Source organism: Osmerus eperlanus, chromosome 12 (assembly GCF_963692335.1).
Source record: "Osmerus eperlanus chromosome 12, fOsmEpe2.1, whole genome shotgun sequence".
NCBI classification, from domain to species: Eukaryota; Metazoa; Chordata; class Actinopteri; order Osmeriformes; family Osmeridae; genus Osmerus; species Osmerus eperlanus.
This window is the reverse complement of record NC_085029.1, coordinates 7,142,587-7,162,756: the sequence shown is the minus strand read 5'-3', so window position 1 is coordinate 7,162,756 and position 20,170 is coordinate 7,142,587. Positions and strand designations below refer to the sequence as shown.

Sequence of the window (20,170 nt, the reverse complement as noted above, 5' to 3'; positions counted from 1 at the left end):
ATTTGAAAGGCTGCTCTCGCTTCAAGGCTCATAGCTGAAAATCTGTAAATGTGAGCTCTTTAGTAGTTACATTGGCTGAAAGAGGACAATTCTTCCTACATTTTAAGGTATAACTTGTTTCTGTAAGTTAAACTATATGAACGTTAGAGGAATTTGTTTGACAAATTTGTTGAATATCAGAAAAAGAGCAGCCAGCAGAGTGTGCCACTCTGCTTGCTGCTCATTCATAAAAATCAAGAAGGAGCAAACATTTTAATGTATTTCAAAGGGTTATAATTCAAAATTGGCTGAATATTTGAAAAAGCTGAATCATTTGGGAATAGCTGAATGTCTTGTGAACATTTTAAAGGTTGAATGGTGTTTCTAGCTGAAAGTATGCTGAAGTAGTTACGTTTGAAAGAGGAGGAAGCTTTTTAATGATTTGAAAGGATTTACCATTACTTTTAATGGGAGAATAATTTGCACAAAAACCTTAATGTCTTAAAAAGTATAAAAGTGAGAAATACCAAAAGTCATAGCCAACATCTCCTGAAGGAGCTGAACGTTTTGATACAAAAATTGTAGGAATCGGTGAAAGTATGCAGAACTAGTTAAAGGCCAAAAAACGGCGGAAGAACTAAGAAGTTGAAAAACAATAGTGAGAATGCTGAACAGCATTCTCACAATAATATATATGTGAGAGAACAAAGGTTGTGCTCTCGCCGAAGGCTTGAGCACAGCCAATAATATATATGTGAGAGAACAAAGGTTGTGCTCTCGCCGAAGGCTTGAGCACACCCAAAAATACATCTCTAGGCAATTCCCAGTGCAATTTTGTCTAACCAACCATTATTTCTTTAGTAGCGCTGTTATTCGAAATAAGAGCATCAAATTTCCACCCAACGGTCATCTATCATCCCTCGTAATTCCTCACCACTCTATAACATATCCTATTACGTTTTTAAAACATTCAATGACATGATTAATAAAAATCTTTAAATTTTTCTGTCAGCCTATAAAGTGTCATGTTGAAGTAAAAGCGCTATTTACTCTCATCCAACTGAATGCATCAGATCAATAAGACAGTTCTTACTGAAAAACAACCTTATTACACACGTTCTCTCTCTCTCTCTCTCTCTCTCTCTCTCTCTCTCTCTCTCTCTCTCTCTCTCTCTCTCTCTCACACACACACACACACACACACACACGTCTGTCCTAAACATGCCCACAAGGGTTGACTACAGTATGTCATCCGGCAGGACGTTACAGCGGACACCATAAGGTTACGATCAGACCAGTAGTTTTAACTTTGCCTGTGACATTGCATGGTGGGCAAGGCGAAGCAGCGTGGGTTGACGCTCAAGCTCCAGCATGGTCATGATCAGGTCATTCAGCGTCGAGGTTTCAACCCAGGGAGCCGCCCACACCCACACTGGGAGGACCCCTGGTGAGAACCGACTGAAGATCCGGTCGGACTAGACTCTGAAACAGCAGGGGGGCTTGACACAATCGGTGCTCTGGGACTCCGTCACAACCATGGTTGTCGTTGGTTATAAGTGGTTTCATGGATTTTCCATTTGTTCTAGTTTATTCCTTCAGCTCCAGGAAACTAGGAACACGTTGGAACTACCAATTCTCACATTAAGTGACCATAATTCGAACGTTCTATTCTAGCACTAGGTTGCTTTTAAAGGGGCAGCTATGTTGATGCAAACCAGGCTACTCTGTTTTATTTCAGTGGTGGTAGTGGCTGTGACTTGGTGAAAAAATTATGCGCTCACTTGAACTACGTTTAACTTAAATATCCCAAGTCATGATATTCTTGCCCAGTCATTGTGTCTGTGTGAGTGTGCGTGTGTGCGTGTATGTGAAGGCGGGACCTATGGGCTGTATGGGTTCCGCCTTTCATCGTGATAGCGTCCTTATGACTTTTCCTTCTCTATTGTTAACAACAGTCGACTGTGGGCTTTTTCAAATGTGTAGGCACAGAGAGGGGCGGGTACAGTATAGGGAGCGGAGCCAGCTGAGTCTCTCAGCATAAAGTGCCTCTACTTCAGCGATAAGACTTCGCGCAGCTCCACTCGAATGTGTGTGGCGAATGAGTGAGTGTGTGAGAATCTAAAGTAACTGCAAGCGCTGGAACAAAAGAACGTAGGTGGAAGGAAAGAGAGACCTGTCAGAGTCAGGAAAAGGTCCCTCGCTTGTTTTCCTGAAGGCCGGTGGCGATGGAGCGTTTATGCGGAACGAAATTCCCCTTCTGGGTGAGTATTGGGTGTTAGTTTTGGTCGCCGTTGCACCTCGTGCGTTTCAAAAGGTACTAAAAACAACGACATTGTTACACAGGGCTCTGCCTTTCCAATTTTGTTCCTGAAAATATTGAGCTGGCTTCGTTTCATGTTGTGTTTATTTTTCCGTTGCCAGCAACGTTTCATGGTCTCTCGGGTTATGGTTGTGTTATCGCAAGCCATTTATCGAGGGACAAATGCGCAAATTGGCAATGAGATCATAAGGCTATGCGGGACTAAGGATATAGGCGGAAGCTTGTTTCACATATTTGATATCCTTCTTCAATGGCAGCAAGGTTAAACATTCCACTGTAGCGTAGCCTATTTCAGGCGCGACGAAAAACAGGCTTGAGCAGCTTTTTTTTAGAAAGTTACAACCGTACCAGAGAGTAGGCTAGGCTATAGCCTAAAGCATAGCCTACAGTTTATAAAGTGTAAGATTAAGTTAGGCTACATCGTTATCACACTTGACAGCAGCACTGCAACAGTCCCGTGTGAGGGAGGAGACAATGCTGAACAGCATATCCTCCTATCACCCTAAACCGTTAATCCTCACGTGTGACTTTACCCCTGTCTGATTTGACCTTTCCAGTGTCCAGCGCATGGTTAGCCCTAACCAACTTGAAATTGTACCGGCCTGTTGACTAAAGGATTAAGACTTGGCACCTGACTTCCCTTTTTGTTTACGAGTTTACTCCAGGTGAAGACCTCAAGCTTGTGTGCTTACCGCAACTCATACTTCAAACGGCCATAATCCTCAGAACGCGGGGGGGGCCGCACCAGCCAGTTGCGAAAATCTGCTATCAATTTTGGGGGGGACAATTATATGACATTTTCTCAAGAGCAATTCCTGAGGGGCAGTAGCGGCTGCTGGTCTTTTTAAAGAGGGGAAGCTCATTTTCGGCCTACATCCTAAAAATGTTTTATTTATTTGCCTATTCACTGGCTAGTTCACCCCTGTGACACTAGCCTAGCGTACTGAATGAATGAACGAACGATCTAACAAAACAATATTAATCAAGGAGGAAATGTGTAAATTAGGTTAAACTGAAACAAGGAACGTGGTGTATCATTCTATGAAATGTATGATGAAAATTGGTTAGCAATTTCGCCAAGCAAATACCAAGAAATAGGTTGCTGCAGGTTCGGTGACTTTTTGTAGTACAAAATTACTGTCAATCAAAATTAGATGCAGTCTTTGACAGACCCTCCAATCATCACGCGGAAGCTCAGCGTCCAGGCCAGCCCACTCCTCCATTCACCCCCAGAGACGCTGAGCGTCCGAGGCCGGACATAATCTCAGCATTCATCCAATGACCGTATAGTTTCGAAGCACTGAAAAAAACTGTTAAAAGCAGCCCCATTGAAGTCCATGGAAGCTGAGCTTCAACAGGGAAATGCACTGTGACGCTACGGGAATGTATGAGAAGGAAATCAGTCAGTCGACCTGCTAATATATGTAGCTGATTCTGAAAGAACTCGTCTTCGATATGAACGTGTTCTAACACATTTAAAATGTTAACACAATAGTAAATATTTGACCATGAATTTTTGTTTAAATTTTAGGGGACGCTGAGCTTCCCTTGCAGTCTTAAAGAAATCACCACTGCTGAGGGGGACACCAAAATTACTGCTGAAACACATAGCACATTAAAAAAGCGCCATTGTGTCCATAATCAGCAAAGCGCTTTCATTGCGTATTATTAATATTATTGAAATTACATAGTTATGTTTACAGTGATTTATTGGGGGGGACAAATCATATTTTTCCCAGGATGGGGGGGGGGTCGTGTCCCCCCTGTCCCCCCTGGGATATCCGCCTATGGCACCAGCATAGGCAATATAACAACACACAAGCCCCCGTTCTTTCTCCTCACCAGACCTGCATTGTATGCACACTTTCAACTCGAGGAAACCTTAATGTTTTGAGTCCTAGACACGTTTTCTGGGGTGACGAACTGCGCTGAGTCTCGCGTAACTTCTAATGGAAAGTAGGTCATGGCCTATTGCTCTCACCATCTCTGATGTGCCCCGTCTCCTTCTTTAGTAGAGACTCCCTGTCCTGACTCCCTGTCGTAAGGGGACTGCCTCTCCTGTTAGCTGATATGCGGGCAGCAATATGCTCTTCAGGAGGATCACGTCACCATGAGTTAACAGCTGCTCTTTAGCATCCTCCCTTGGGGCAATCCTTTAGTTGGGAGGGGCCATAGATAGACAATGTCACACAGGTGTGTGTTGATGAGTGCTGATTCTGTCTAGACAGTAAGGGTAATCATAATAGCTGTATGGTAGGCATTTTGCCTTTTTGATGATATATGTTATTATGCAATATTGCTCTAAAATATATGGTTGTTTTACATAACATTGCATTATATTAGGCATGGTTCAGATAAATGCTACACAGGGTAGGCTACTAAATTATATAAATATTGAAATATGTTGATGGGTATTCATTTTACAGTCTCGTGTTACCTATTTATAGATCTGCATTAAAATAATGAATAGTTGATTGAGTAATCTTACTTAAAACCAAGATTGATTATTGATAGTTTTAGATCATTTGTCACCAGTATAATACCCTCGTCAAAGAAGACAGAGCAGGGAACTAGGAAAATGGAGGGATGGATGGAGTGATGGATAACATGATGGATGGAGTGAGGCTGATGGATGGAGTGATATGTCAAAAAAGGGAAATGAATGGAACCAGGTAGGGAAGACTTTGAAACCGAGATAGGAAATGGGTCCGGTGGTGCAAGGATACAGAAACCAACTTTGTCTTCTATCCAGTCAGTCACTTAACACTTCTCCTGTGGAAGAGAAGAGGGGGAGAGAGAGACAGATAAGACTCAGAATTACAGAGAAAACTACTCTGGGAGTGGGAGTGTGTGTGTGTGAGAGAGAGAGAGAGAGAGAGAGAGAGAGAGAGAGAGAGGGAGAGAAGGAGGAAGAGAGAAAGAGAGAGAGAGAGAGAGAGAGAGAGAAAAAAGAGAGAGAGAGAGAGGGAGAAAGAGAGAGGTGGAAGGCAAGCAAGACTGAGAAACAGGGTGTGAGAGCGGAGAAATATAATCTATGAGAGAAGAGAGTGTCATTGTGTGTGTGCAAAGAGAGTGTGTCTGCGAGAGAGTGGTAGAGATCAGAAGGTCTGTGCTGTAATAGTGGTTCTTGTGGCCTAATTTAGAAGGAGACCAAAGTGGTTTTAAACTCCTGGGATAAAAAGGATTATAATAATGTCTCCAACACTGGACACTGTGTAACTATGTAAGTATAACAACAGCTTATAGCAATTTTCACCAAACAAAAGAAAAGTAGCACTTAAAAGAATTGAACTTTTCTCTTTAACAACAGCTACATTCACAGGGAGATGGACAGGCAATTTTCCAAGAAGTGAAAGTCATCTTACATGCCTAGCATATTAAAGTCACAATTTATTTTTCCATTCCAGCTTAGTAGAAGTGCATTTGACTGCTGATCAAGAAGTCACAGGTTTAACTACTGTGTGTTCATGTGCTTTTATTTCCTCTTTCCCAAAAATCTCTCTCTCATTCAAACTGCTGAGGTTGCAACAACCAGGAAGTAAAAATTCCCTGACCCCCCCCCCCACCACCACCACCAAATGAGAGGGTTTTCAATGTACTGGGGGGTATTCCAGAAAGCAGGTCATGTGACATACCCGGGTAAGTTAACTCCCCAGCTGACACCAAGCGTTGTAGCAAAATTGGCAGTAGGTTGCTGCAACATTGTGAATCAGCTGGTGGGTTAACTTACCTGGTTATGTTGCATAACCTGCTTTCTGGAATACCCCCCTGATCTTCCAATGAAAGGAGAACTGTTACCCTGTTATGGTCACAAACAAGCACACAGTGAGGTCCACACTGCAGCGGCTGAGAAACAGGAATTAGATGCCTGTGGTTTTGACACTGCGGTATAGGTGCTCGTCATTATACTTACAGTGTGGTTGGCTTTAAAAACCTGTTGGGTCAATCCCTCTGCCCTGTGACTCGGCAGCCTCTCTCTCTATATATTTCTCTCCCTCTCTCTCTCTGTAACCCGTTTCTTTCTCAGTTACCACTCTTCATTGCACTCTCTTACCCCTGTCTCTTTCTCTCTTTTAGCCCCTTGCTCTCTCTTACCCCCCCTCTCTCAACCCCCTCTCTATAGAGGTAGATTAATGCCTTAAATCCCCAAATCCACCATGATCCGCAAATGTGAATCATGATTCGCAAAGGTGAATCATGATTCGCAAAGGTGAATCATGATTCGCAAAGGTGAATCATGATTCGCAAAGGTGAATCATGATTCATAGGGGAATCATGATTCATAGGGGAATCATGATTCGCAAAGGGGAATCATGATTCGCAAAGGGGAATCATGATTCGCAAATGTGTAGCCTATGTCCCCTCCCCCTCAGGCTGCCTCCAGTACACTGGCCTCCACAACAGACCTAGACACTCACAGTAGACACAGTAAACATAGCCGGCAGCACTTCCTCTTTTTTATGGGCTTCAGCCTACAGTAGTTCAGCATGTAGTCGACTCACTGTGCAGGCGCCGCTGTTTGATCAATCATAACCTTAAACCACCATGAAACCCCCCAAACTGACCCTGGATCCGTTTACCCTCCCCAGTCACAGCCTTACACAACCAGAGGATAAAACTGTCACTAGCCCTGCAGTTCACCGTCCCCATTAATAACCTTAAACACTAACATGAAAACCCACCTAACTGACGCTGGATCAGGGTGTGAGATAATTGGCCCATCTGAACAGAGGCAGTTAGCATGTCTATAGATGCGATTCTTCAGATCCATAGACACAGAAGGTCCTGTCTGAGTCTTGAAGCACAGTCAGATAGGGGATCTACTCTATGCAATACTTAGCTGCAGCTGGGCTGTGTTTACATCTGTTGGTGATTAAAACGTGTCTGTAATGTGTTCTGGACCAGGCTGTGCACCAGGGGCGATTCTAGGATAAGACCTTTAAGAGGTCTCAGCCCCCAATGAGAATGTGACATGGATACAGTGCCTTGCAAAAGTGTTAACCTTTAGATGTGTGAGTTCAAAATATTTCTGACGCTTCCATCAGAGTGAGTTATTTTTCCAAAACGGAAGCTAGCTAGCTTTAGTTAATATTCGCAAAATATTGAATGAATGAAAAAACTAAGAAAGTCCCTTTCACAAAACTTCAATAAATACATTTTTTTTAAAGAGCAGAAAAGAAAGTCCCTTTCTTCATGAAACCCGCATCAAATGAAACGATAATGATGTGTCAACAATAGATAAATATTGTCTTAACAATGGCTCAACTCACCCAAAAACCCAACCCAGCTTACCCTAAGAAACAATGTCACTCAACTTTTCTCTACCCTTTCTGCTTAAAACATCTCTGCAGATCATTCCTTCTACTTAGGGAGAATTAAGCTATGTCGCCACACCTTGAGGGTGGCAAATCTATCAATCATTTTTCATGTTTGACTTTCTCAAGCACCTCCTTCTCAATTGACATGACTCCAGCTAGGTGCTGGAGTCTGCTTTGCCCCATAGTACTCCTGAGCCAGGTATGAAGCCGACGCATGCACTAAAAGACCTTTCACAGCTGCAGCTGCTAACTGGTATCGTCAAGGAAACCTGAATAATAGCTTTCAGCGAAGGGAACATATCAGAGTCCCGTAGGTTGTACACTGTGAGCATGTCTTTAACAGCACCAGCCTCTCTCTTGTGCCCCGCATCAAATGAAACGATAATGATGTGTCAACAATAGATAAATATTGTTTTAACAATGGCTCAACTCACCCAAAAACTCAACCCAGCTTACCCTAAGAAACAATGTCACTCAACTTTTCTCTACCCTTTCTGCTTAAAACATCTCTGCAGATCATTCCTTCTACTTAGGGAGAATTAAGCTATGTCGCCACACCTTGAGGGTGGCAAATCTATCAATCATTTTTCATGTTTGACTTTCTCAAGCACCTCCTTCTCAATTGACATGACTCCAGCTAGGTGCTGGAGTCTGCTTTGCCCCATAGTACTCCTGAGCCAGGTATGAAGCCGACGCAAGGCACTAAAAGACCTTTCACAGCTGCAGCTGCTAACTGGTATCGTCAAGGAAACCTGAATAATAGCTTTCAGCGAAGGGAACATATCAGAGTCCCGTAGGTTGTACACTGTGAGCATGTCTTTAACAGCACCAGCCTCTGTCTTGTGCCTCAGATAGTTTTTTACAACCAACACTTCTTCTGACTTAAGGTCAATATGGTAATGTAGTGCCAGCTCTGACAAATATGGCTAAGACAAGAAGTGGTCTGAGGTTGGACTACACGCCTGAATTCCATGAAGCAATTTTTCATTCACACCAGAAAAACGCTTCTCAAGTTCAGAGATCATTCTGTCCAGACATGGAAGTAACAATTTCCCTTTGAGTTCTTCTGACTCGGAAGAACCACTGACTTCACTACCTGCCCCAGAAGTCGACCTAACAACAAATCCATCCATTCGCTTTGTCTTCTGCCTCTGTCCAGAAGATTGCTCTGGGACTGCTATCTGGTTGGCCTCACATAAGGCCTTTGTTCTGGCGTGAAGATCTGCAGCAGTGGCGTCAATGCCTTTCTCCTTAAGGGAGTCAATCACTGCATCTTTGTATGGCACTGCTTGGGCAAGATCAGTGATCTCCTTTTGTAGGTCTCTGTGTTAACATGCCGTTACAGTCAAGAGAGCCTGGAACACAATCAGCAAATACACTGAGGAGAATTGACTGAGTTTTGGTAGGGAGGCACTCAATGATGGCAGGGATTTCTCAAGCACTGCATTCACTGAACAAATCTTGCATTCCCCACGTGTGTTGGACAACCGCACGAGTTCACTTGGCTGCAATCCTAACTTCCGTTGAGTGTCCACAAACTTATGGTGGTTCACAAGCGAGACGCTAAAAAAGGAATGGATACTTTCCAGCATGGTAAAAAACTTGGTGGCCTCAGAAACTGCTCTGCATGTGTGACATAACACAAGGTTCAACTCATGTGCATAACAATGCACATATATCGCTTCAGGATGCTGCTCTCGAAAATGGGCTTGCACACCCCCAACTGCCCCACTCATGACTGCTGCCCCGTCGTAAGTATGTGCCACACATTTCAACTGATCAATTCTCTACCAGTTGATATTCAATTGCAGCAGTTATTGATGTAGCATCAAAATGTGTCATCTCTGTAAGGGCTAGGAACCTCTCCTTCACTGTACCCTCCATTGAAACATATCTCACACAGTGCCAACTGTTCTGTCTTTCCATCTCTGGCCTCATCAGCCATAATGGCATACATCTTTGATTCCCTCATCTCACTGACAATAGTTACAGTTACCTCTTGTGAACAACATTCTATCATCTCATTCTGACAGGTAGACGAGAGGTATGTGCTGTTTGATGGGGGTGTATACCTCTGCAAGAAAGGATCAAACTGCCTCAGAAGTGTCATTCACTCTATTGAAATTGCCTTTACTGTGGCTTTTAAATGGTTTCGCCATGACCTCGAAATGGTATTCCTTGCTTTCCCAACGTGCAGGTCACTGCCACGACACGTTTCAGGTACTCTCTTCTTTCGCTAACTTCAATGAAACTCGCTGTCTATCTGCTGTAGAACATTGCCTTGTTATAGACTTTCTTTGTCGCTGTTCCAGCAAACTACACTGTCCTTGTGATTTCATGTTTTTGAAACAAGCTCAGTGCCTTTCTACAATTCTTGACTCCACCATTCACAAATACCTCCTGTCTAAGATTTTTACCAAATACTCGGCAAGCGAAGCAGAAAGCAGCATTTGTCCTAGAGCAGTATTCTAGCCATTTTAAACTCTGGAACCAGTTTTGTTGGAAAGCTCTTATGCATGCCAAACTGATCCTGTGGGTACTGAGACAGATTTAACTGTTTAGGACCTGTGTCCTTATCCCCTAAATCAAAAGAAACATATTGAGACCCTGCTGCTTTGGCTTGGTGGTCAGAATGCTGCTCTCTCTCTGTCTCTACTTCATTTGACTTCACCTATCTCCCAGAGACTCTCCCTGTTCTACTCTTTCTTATTTTAATGCAAAAATAAACAAATAGCATATATAGTTTACATTTACATTTATTCATTTAGCAGATGCTTTTATCCAAAGCGACTTCCAAGAGAGAGCTTTACAAAGTGCATAGGTCACTGATCATAACAACGAGATAGCCACAAAACATTGCGAGTAGCCAAAACATGAAGCACACATTGTGAACAACCAAAATAAGTGCCAAAGGGAAGAACCATAAGAGCATGTAGTTAAACAAGTTACAATTAAACAACATGAACTGCTATAAGTGCAAGTGTACCTGTGGGAAAAAAAGCAAGCAACAATAATAAAACAATATATCACAGCGAGTACAAAAATTTAAGTCAGTTACCACTAACCACAAGAGCAACAAGTCTCTAAGCAAGAGTCATTGTGATCTTTGAGGAAACTAACATCGGGTCAAGCGAACCATTCCTAAGTACCGTTGTACTCCCGGAAAAAGTGCGTCTTGAGCCTTTTCTTGAAGGTGGAGAGACAGTCAGTGTCTCTGATGGAAGTGGGGAGTTGATTCCACCACTGGGGGGCCAGACAGGAGAAGAGCTTGTGTTGGGACCGGGCGGTCTTGAGCGGTGGGACCACCAGGCGGTTGTCTGAAGAAGACCGTAGGTGACGGGTGGGGGTGTAGGGCTGCAGGAGAGACTTGATGTAGACGGGTGCAGTCCCGTTCACTGCTCGGAAGGTCAATACCAGGGTCTTGAATCTGATACGGGCCATGATAGGTAGCCAGTGGAGAGAGATGAGGAGCGGGGTAACATGGGAGCGTCTGGGTAGATTGTAGACCAGGCGGGCCGCTGCGTTCTGAATCCTCTGAAGAGGGCGGGTTGCACATGCTGGGAGACCAGCGAGCAGCGAGTTGCAATAGTCCAACTTGGAGAGGACAAGTGCTTGGACTAGCAGCTGGGTGGAGTGCTCAGACAGGTATCTCCTGATCTTCCGGATGTTGTAGAGGGTGAATCTACACGACCGGGAGACCGCAGCAATGTGGGCCGTGAGGGAGAGCTCGTCGTCCATGGTAACCCCAAGGTTCCTGGCAGAGGATGAAGGGGTCACCGTCGCAGATCCCAGGGTGATTGAGAGATCGTGGGAGATGGAGGGTTTAGCCGGGATGATGAGAAGTTCTGTTTTGGCGAGGTTCAGCTGGAGGTGGTGCTCGGTCATCCAGGCGGAGATGTCTGTGAGGCAGGCCTCAATCCTAGCTGAGATCCCCGGATCTGTCGGGGGGAACGACAGGTACAGCTGCGTGTCCTCAGCGTAGCAGTGGTAGTAGAAGCCATGGGAGGTGATGATTGGTCCAAGTGAGGTGGTGTACAGAGAGAAGAGGAGGGGTCCAAGGACGGAGCCCTGTGGGACACCAGTGGAGAGCTGGCGAGGGCCTGACAGTTTGCCTCCCCAGGAAACCTGGTAGGATCTTCCCGACAGGTAGGATGAGATCCACTGGAGTGCAGTGCCAGTGATGCCCATCTCAGAAAGTCTGGCGAGCAGGATCTGGTGGTTAACCGTATCAAACGCTGCAGAAAGGTCCAGCAGAATGATGACAGATGACCTGGAAGCCGCTCTGGCAGACTGGAGGGCAGTGGTGACTGACAGGAGGGCAGTCTCTGTGGAGTGGCCAGTCTTGAAGCCCGATTGGTTGGGGTCAAGCAGGTTGTTCTGAGAGAGAAAGTTAGACAGTTGGTTAGATACAGCACGTTCAATTGTTTTTGAAAGGAAGGGTAACAGTGATACCGGTCTGTAGTTCTGGAGAACGGCAGGGTTAAGGGAGGGTTTTTTGAGTAGAGGGGTAACTCTAGCCTGTTTGAAGGCAGAGGGGAAGGTGCCAGAGGTAAGAGAGGAGTTTAGGACATGGAGAAGAAAAGTTATGATGGAGGGGGAGATGGTTTGAAAGAGAGGGGAGGGTATAGGATCAAGGGGACAGGAGGTGGGGCGATGAGAGAGAATGAGGTCAGAGATCTCTGCCTCAGACAGGGGAGAAAAAGAGTTTAGACATTTAGTCGGGTCAGTCATGGAGGGTGAGAGGGTAGGACAGGTGGGCTTAGGGAACCGACTGCTAATGTCTTCGACTTTTTTCTCAAAGAAGGAGGAGAAGTCGTCTGCTGTCAGGGTGGAGGGAGGGGGTGGGGGAGGTGGGTTAAGAAGCGTGGAGAAGGTAGAAAAAAGTTTGTGGGGGTTTGAAGCAGAGTTAATTTTGTTCAGAAAGTAGAGGGTTTTAGCACCAGTTATGTGAGAAGAGAAGGATTTGAGGAGGGAGTGATACTTATCAAGGTCCGGACCGCATAGTTAACTAGGAACGTTTTTGATTAAGATGTCCTGTTTAGAATGAAGTCCACTGACATATGTTCTAAATGTACTCCTGGGGCCTTATTCACAAAACATTGTATCTTATCTTAATGCAGTCAGGTAACAACCTTTTCTCTCCTTACTCTCACATGAACCTGGCTCTTTTCTTGAGAAAAAAGAATCGTATGTCCATCTATGGAAAAACAGTAATATCCAATGAGTGAGGGTTTGTTCCCATGCTTCAATTCACGGCCCATAAATTTAATGTAAATATTTCATAAAGCCCAAGTCTATCAGGATAAGAAACATTGTGGCTACTTTAACTAAAATAATACAGTGCATCTGTTAGCTCGTTAGCTGGCAAGTGTGCAAGCAGACTAGCTGAGAGATAGCTAACATTAGCTGAAAATCTAATCTGGCTAGCTGAATAGCGAGCCAGCGAACAACTTCAGCTAACGTTCTTTCCCCCCTATTTTGACGATCTGAAACGCAAGTATCAAAACGCAAAGCGCAAGTAACTTTGTGGGCGGGACTCCGGCTCGGTTGCTATTTTGCCGGCGGGATAAATGACTTTGCGCCTGGCGCAAATCTAAAATGGGTAGGTCCGAAGTAGCTACATTACTAATGGGTGTGGTTTGGGCGTAACGTGCAATAAACCAATCGGAGCGTCATCTCACATTCCCTTTAAGAGCAGCGCTTGTTCCATGGCGGATTGCTATTATAACGGCGGATTTGCCAGGCGCACGCCAGGAGCGGTTCACAGCCAAGGAGACCGACGTTCTAGTCAGGGCCGTAACAGATATATAAGTGACATTGTATGGGAAAGGCAGAGCAGTTTTCTCATTGCACTAAATTGCCCGCTCATGCTGCTCATTCAAATTCTTATTCTTATTTTTATATAGCCTACCCTATATATATATTTTTTAATTTTTTAGTTCTTGGAATTAGTTTAACTATTGTACTTTTTTACTTAATTTAAGACCCGTATATGTTTATTGTTTGCACCTTCCTGCCACAGTAAATTCCGTGTTTGTGTAACAGGCTACATGGCGAATAAACCGAATTCTGATTCTGATGGAGATGGCTGGGAGAACAAAACCCACCCAAATTAGCTTCGGTTAAACAGGCGTGGGGAAAATTGCCACAATTGTTACAAATCATGTTCACATACATAGAGATTTCTCATGAAAATCTTTTTATAAACATTGAAGAAATGTAACACGCCATAAATCAAAACAATGTAACGTAGCTTCGCAGAAAGAAGACCCTGGCCTCGCCAGCAGTGTGCACGGACCAAGCTTGCGCCCTTAAAATAGCATCTGAATAATGCGCCATTGACTTTAGACCACGTTTTTCCTGGTCAGTGGCGGAATTGTTTTTCGGAAACTGCAAAATAGCACCAGGGAACGTTTGTGCCGGAACACGCCTCCTTTTTCGCTGAACCACCCACGGGAGCGCAAGGTCATTTCGACGTGCGTCTGTAGAGGGAAAAGTCCGCTTTACGTCGAGTGCAAACTAGGAATGATACTTGCGTCGTTGACAAAGTAAATTGCGCTGGGTGCAAGATCGGGCCCTTTGACACTTAACACTGAGATGGAACTAGAACCAGACACTTTCTAAGTCACAGTCATGACGGAAACGTTCTCTCTCAGAACATTCAGCAATTTTAGTTGCTTACGTTTCAACTTGTGTTCTTAATCTGCGCCATGAAATTAACTAAGTTACCTCTTCTCCTTTGTTTTACTGGCATACTACCACGTTTGCAAACTCTTACGTTAGAGCACTAACATTTATTTAAGATAATAATAATTCATAATAATAATATATATCTTTTTTTTCCATTATTATTATTTTTAGGGGTGCTGAGATGAAATTTAGGGGTGCTTGAGCACCCCTAAAAAGGGTCTAAAATCGCCAATGCTGTGCACTCGTTACTGGGCCGCTGAGCTGAGGGCTGTCCCAGTTTGCAGGCGACCGGTCACTGCAGTAGTTCATGTCTTCAGGAGTCAGGAGAGCGCATGTCTAACTGAAAACAGATGGTGTTCAGCACCAATATTTCTTTTGCGGCCCCAGAGGTTTTCATAACAACGGCTTAAAGGATGGGCTTGCTTACTCCACTCTGTTTTTGTGTGTCTATCCTTCCACCTTTCTCTCTCTCTCTCTCTCTCTCTCTCTCTCTCTCTCTCTCTCTCTCTCTCTCTCTCTCTCTCTCTCTCTCTCTCTCTCTCTCTCTCTCTCTCTGACTCTCTCTCTCTGACTCTCTCTCTTTCTCTCTCTCTCTCTCTCTCTTTCTGACTCTCTCTCTTTGACTCTCTCTCTCTGACTCTCTCTCTGACTCTCTCTCTCTCTCCTCTGTCTCCCTCTCCTCTCTCTGTCTCTCTCCCAGCGTGATTCAGATTCCCTCGACTGAAAGTCCCGTTCCTTTCCTCCAGTCAGAGTAGAACGTGTGAAGTTGTAGAGATAACATCCAGGATGTGGACCACGACTGGAGGGCACCGGGTACTTCCTGTTGTCGCTCCGTGTGACATGTCAGGTGGGGTTGCACGATGCATGATGAGGAGATCTGTCTCCTCTCACAGCTTCAGTCTTCCCTCTCTTTGAATGAGTGTGCGTTCCTTTCAGCTGTGTATTACATTACGTGATTTAATGTAATTTCAGAATCCCGGCAAATTTGATTCAGGATGAGGTGGTGGGGCTGGTGGTTTGGGGGGTGGGGGGCTGCTTTCAATGTGATTGATGCACTCTGGAATTGTGTTTTTACAGGAAGTGCTTGTGTTCAGTCAATAGTTTTTTTTCACATTTAGCTGTTGACTTAATTCATTTATCAGCAGTTTGTTTGAAATCCTCGCTGGTCCTCATAGGCTGCACAACTGCATCAGCATTACAATCAGAATGGCCACATGATTTCACCCTCATAGTGTCGGCTAAAATGACTGGGAATACCACGTATTCCCAGTCAATACTCTTTATAATATTAAATACTGTCTTAATAAGACAGGATCAAAATAACTTGAGAGAACAGCCCAGATAAAACCAGGACTGAGAGCTGGGTTTTGTATAATTATTTTATACCAACCTCTTTGAAAAGTGTTGGCACGCACTCATACACAGTAAAACTTATAAAACCTACCGAGTAACAACACTGTAGTTACATAGACACATAGCTGTGACATCATTTATGTTCCAAAATACATAGCTACAAAGTGTATGCACTATGCTCTGTTGGAACGTCACTTTGGAGAAAAGAATCTGCTAAACAAATGAAATGTGAAACTGTAAATGTAGGAACCCATCACGTCACACTGTGAGACCTGGCTGTGTTCCTCTGTCACTGCTCTACTTGCCCTCCCCCTCCTAAAGCCGGCGATCTAGCTTCGACGAAAAGAGAGAGAGGGTGTGGACGATTGAGAGGGGCCGTTGTGTTGAACTCTCACACCTTAGGCACGCATCGCGTGACCACCCCGGTTCCAGGCGAACGTACAGTCAGGTGGGCTCTGGGCTGCCCCACAGTGAAAGGAAGAGGAGCACGGCTAACAAAAAACACGCTCGGTCAGGACTATTCAGGTGTCACATCCTCACACAGCTGCAGCTACCGTATGGCTTGTGGCGCTATGTTGTGTGCGTGAATGGGCTCAATCTTTTATACATGCGCTTCGTTCCCTTTTAACGGTTTGTCTCGTGTAAGTGGCAGCCCTTAGGGGTACAGAGGAGAAAGACAGAAAGAGAATAGAGAGAAGGACACAGAGGAGAATGGCGAGGATACAGAGGAGAATTCCTTTCTTTTTCTCAGTTATTTGCCCGCCTTAAAAGTGTGATCCATTGACTTGAGCGTCTCCTCGTTCGGTGTGTCTGGTCCAGTTTCGTCGTGCCGGTCTCCTTCCGCGCCGGTCGTTCTGTCTCGCTCTGCTGTCCGTTCTTACCGGCACACGGATGAGGACTGAGGAGGAAAGGTCAGCCCTGTGCCGCTCTAACATATGGGAAATGGGCATTAGAGAATCATCCATTTGATGTAACTTCATCATCCCGGATGAGTGGGCTGAGGGTACAGGAGGAGACACGCTGTCTCCTGGCCGTGGGGTCGTTAGTCACCTGCCGACGGCAGAAAAAGCTGAATCGATTCTTGTTTGCCGAGGTCACGTTGGTAAACATTTATACAACTTAAAAGGGAAGTTGTCGTGTTGTGGACTGTGTTGGAGTGGGAGGTGGAGAAACAGGCATGGAGAAATCCTTTCACAACACACCAGATGTGGTCAGGCAGAGGGCTGTGTCGACTGTCTGGCTGCGGGGTGTGTTGCACATCTCGTGTGGAGCAGGTACAGTGTGTGTTACATGACTAGCGTGTGTTTCATGTCTGGTGTGGTGAACTATTATTGTATGAAGGCCCAGATAATTTGGTAGCTTCTGGCACACACACACACACACACAAATACACACGCGCACACACATGCAAATACACACACACATGCAAATACACACACACATGCAAATACACACACACACACACACACACTCACATAATATGTACATACACACACACACACACACACACACACATACATACATGAGAGTGATGACAGAGAGAGTGAGAAGCACAGAGAGCAGGACAGCTGTGTTTATCTAGCACAGGGTCTGGGCCGCTATGCCATTACATTGTGAGCCCTTGAAAGCATGTTCACCTCCAGCTCCTACTGTGAAATCAAGGTATATAAACAAAAACATCAACATACTACTACATGTCTCTCTCTCTCTCTCTCTCTCTCTCTCTCTCTCTCTCTCTCTCTCTCTCTCTCTCTCTCTCTCTCTCTCTCTCTCTCTCTCTCTCTCTCTCTCTCTCCTTCCTCTTCTCCTGTCTCCCTTCTTCCTTCTCCCTGTCTGCCTCTCAGACTCTCTCTTTCTCTGGTTCTCCCTCTCTCAAACTCTTTCCCTCCTCTCCTTCTCTACCTTCTTTACATCTGTCAATTATTGATGCGCACAACATTAGGCCCAGTGTCAGCTTTGGCAGAGAAGGATTGGAACAGCAGGTGTTGTTGGCAGTCAGCATACAGTGTCAGAGGCTGCAGATGCATACCATAGCTCCTTTCCCCTCGATGCGCTCTTGTCATTGGACACCGGTTGTCCCAGCAACCGGGAACCGTAAAGTCATTAAGGGGACGGTGATCTTGTCCGAAGAATATTAGCTGTCGTTTGTCTTCATTATATTTTCACTGTGCTCCTTCTTCCCTGTCGATCCAGGGGGGTTTAAACCGGGTTATCAGCGATGTGGAGTACTTTGCAGACAGCCCAAATTATGACCTATTACTGTGTCTACGTGCAAATCCGCAGAAAAGAGGACATCAGTCAGTGCGAGACGATATCTGATACCGTGTGTACATTCAGAGGATCATCAGAATATTTGTCTTCTCCTTTTGCTATTGTTTCACATGAACAGAGCAGGTTGAGGGAGGGGCAGGCTGATATCCATGGAGGGTTTTGCATGTGGTTCATGTGCTGGCGTGATCATGTGAGATGTTGTGTGTTCTCCAGGGCAACTCATTTTCTATCATCTTTCAAATCTCTTTTCTCTTTCTCGCTCTCTCTGTATTTCTCTGTCTCATTACTCTCGTCATGAATGCCTCTCTCCCTCTTGCTCTTTCCATCTCATCCTTCTTCTTCTCTCTGTTCTTCTCTCTCTGTTTTCTCTCTCTGTGCTTATAGTTAAGTGGGGTGCATAAAGCATGTGCTAATGTATCAAAGAATACGTGTGCTTTCTCCTCAAGGGTCAGAGAAAAGGTTTCCCAGCTCTGGTTTTATGCAGTTTCAGAAATTGATTCTGTCTACAGGAAGCTTTCAACATCATAGCTGCCTCTGCCTGAGAAAAAGAACTCGGCTGTACATGTTGAGTTACAGTTTTTCTCGATTGGTTACACACATTTTCTGAATGCATACCTCATACTCTCAGAACTCTACACACAAATAAAAAAAACACACACACAATGGGCAAAACCCCTCACTTCTCCTGCAAAATTAAACTTAACATTCAAAACAATGTTATTTAATCTCCAAATGGTATTTTGTTTTCAAATGACAAACACAAACCATCATATGAATAGACATTTATAAGAACCATTTGAACACTGATGTGCTCAATGTAAAACACTATGATGAATGGAAAACACTTCTTCTTCATTCATCATAGTGAGTTAGGCCTTTTTTTTGTTCAGTGTTCCATTTACTACAGACAGTACATACATAAGTGTGTTGTAAAATATTTGAGAATATTGTTTTTATACTCAGAACACAGAAATACACGGTAACAAATATATTTTACATATATGTACACAGTGTACATCCCAACCAACACAAAGTTGCACATACAGTGGTCTACATACAAAACAACAGAATAATTTACTGTATAGTGTATACAGTTACATTATTATTATTTTTCTTTGTATTTGCCAGAATGTTATGGCGTTATTTTCTAGGACCATGTTCATGATTTCAGTTTCCTGTTCAGGAGACAGAAGACGTTCCCGACCACCTTGTGTTGGTAATCTTTCAGTTCTGCCAAACAAATAGTAAAATACTGTAAATACTGTGTAGGAATACAAAGTAGGAATACATTTTCCAAATACTTGAAACATACTTTATTTTCACAGTCCTACAGAACAGTCCACAGGCAATACTGTACTACTGTACTCATTGAGTACTGTATTGATATGCAGTAGGCCTCCTGCAATTTTGTAGTGAGAGTAGATTTCTTACCTATTCTCATTTCGGAAAGTCCGGATGATGGATGCTACAGTTTACCTGCTCAAATTTGGCTGTACTCTTTGCCCAGCCTCCCTCATTGTTAGACCATGGTTGACCACATGGTCAACCAAAGCGGCTCGGATCTCATCAGAGATTATGGTCCTTGGCCTTCCTCATCCTCGTCCTCCCCGTCCTCCTCCTCTTACTCTCACTCCTCTGCCTCTGCCTCTGTTTCCAACGTTGGCATCCATTGCTCAAAAACAGAAGAGGTCACCTATTGCCCTTTTATGCTAAAGCTCTGATTGCTAATTGTAAAACTGTGTGACAGGTGTTTGACCATGCGATGAGTCGGTGTGTGTATTTGAATGGCAGTGTGTTCCTTGTGAAAACAAAAGATTTTCTTCATGAAAATTGTGCCAAATGCAGAGAATTGTGTGTAGTGTTTTGAAAAGACTGTGTTTTAGAACTGCAATTTGAGTGTAAAGCAGGAATTGTGCTTGTAGTTTAGCAGAATTGGTTCATGGGGTTGGTGCATGAGTTACATGTTGTGGTCATTGTGTCTCAAGTACCAGTATTTGTGTGTAAACAATTGAGAAAAACTGTAAGAAAGAGGAAGTATTCTAGCAGAGGCTGAGTCATGCTGTGAACAGTATGCTGACAGTAGCAGGTATTGTGTATTGCATTTGTAATGCTCAGCGGGAAATATTTGCCTGCAGACCGAGAGATTCCAGGTTCAAATCCTCCTCGTACATTCCGCTTTGGATGAGCGCTCCAGCTAAATGAATACTTTGTATTCTTTTTTTCCGTTTATTATTCATTA

At 44.2% G+C, this 20,170-nt stretch overlaps 1 protein-coding gene across 1 annotated transcript in view; it reads left to right on the top strand.

Annotated features, from left to right (window-relative positions):
- The first annotated feature begins 1,942 nt into the window (after nt 1-1,942).
- abcc3 (ATP-binding cassette, sub-family C (CFTR/MRP), member 3) overlaps nt 1,943-20,170 on the top strand; it is a 45,955-nt gene continuing 27,727 nt past the window's right edge. Inside the window, exon 1 of the mRNA XM_062474095.1 lies at nt 1,943-2,240. Within this exon, the coding sequence (XP_062330079.1) occupies nt 2,205-2,240 (36 nt within the window). The 5' untranslated portion in view covers nt 1,943-2,204. The remainder of the gene's footprint in view (nt 2,241-20,170) is intronic.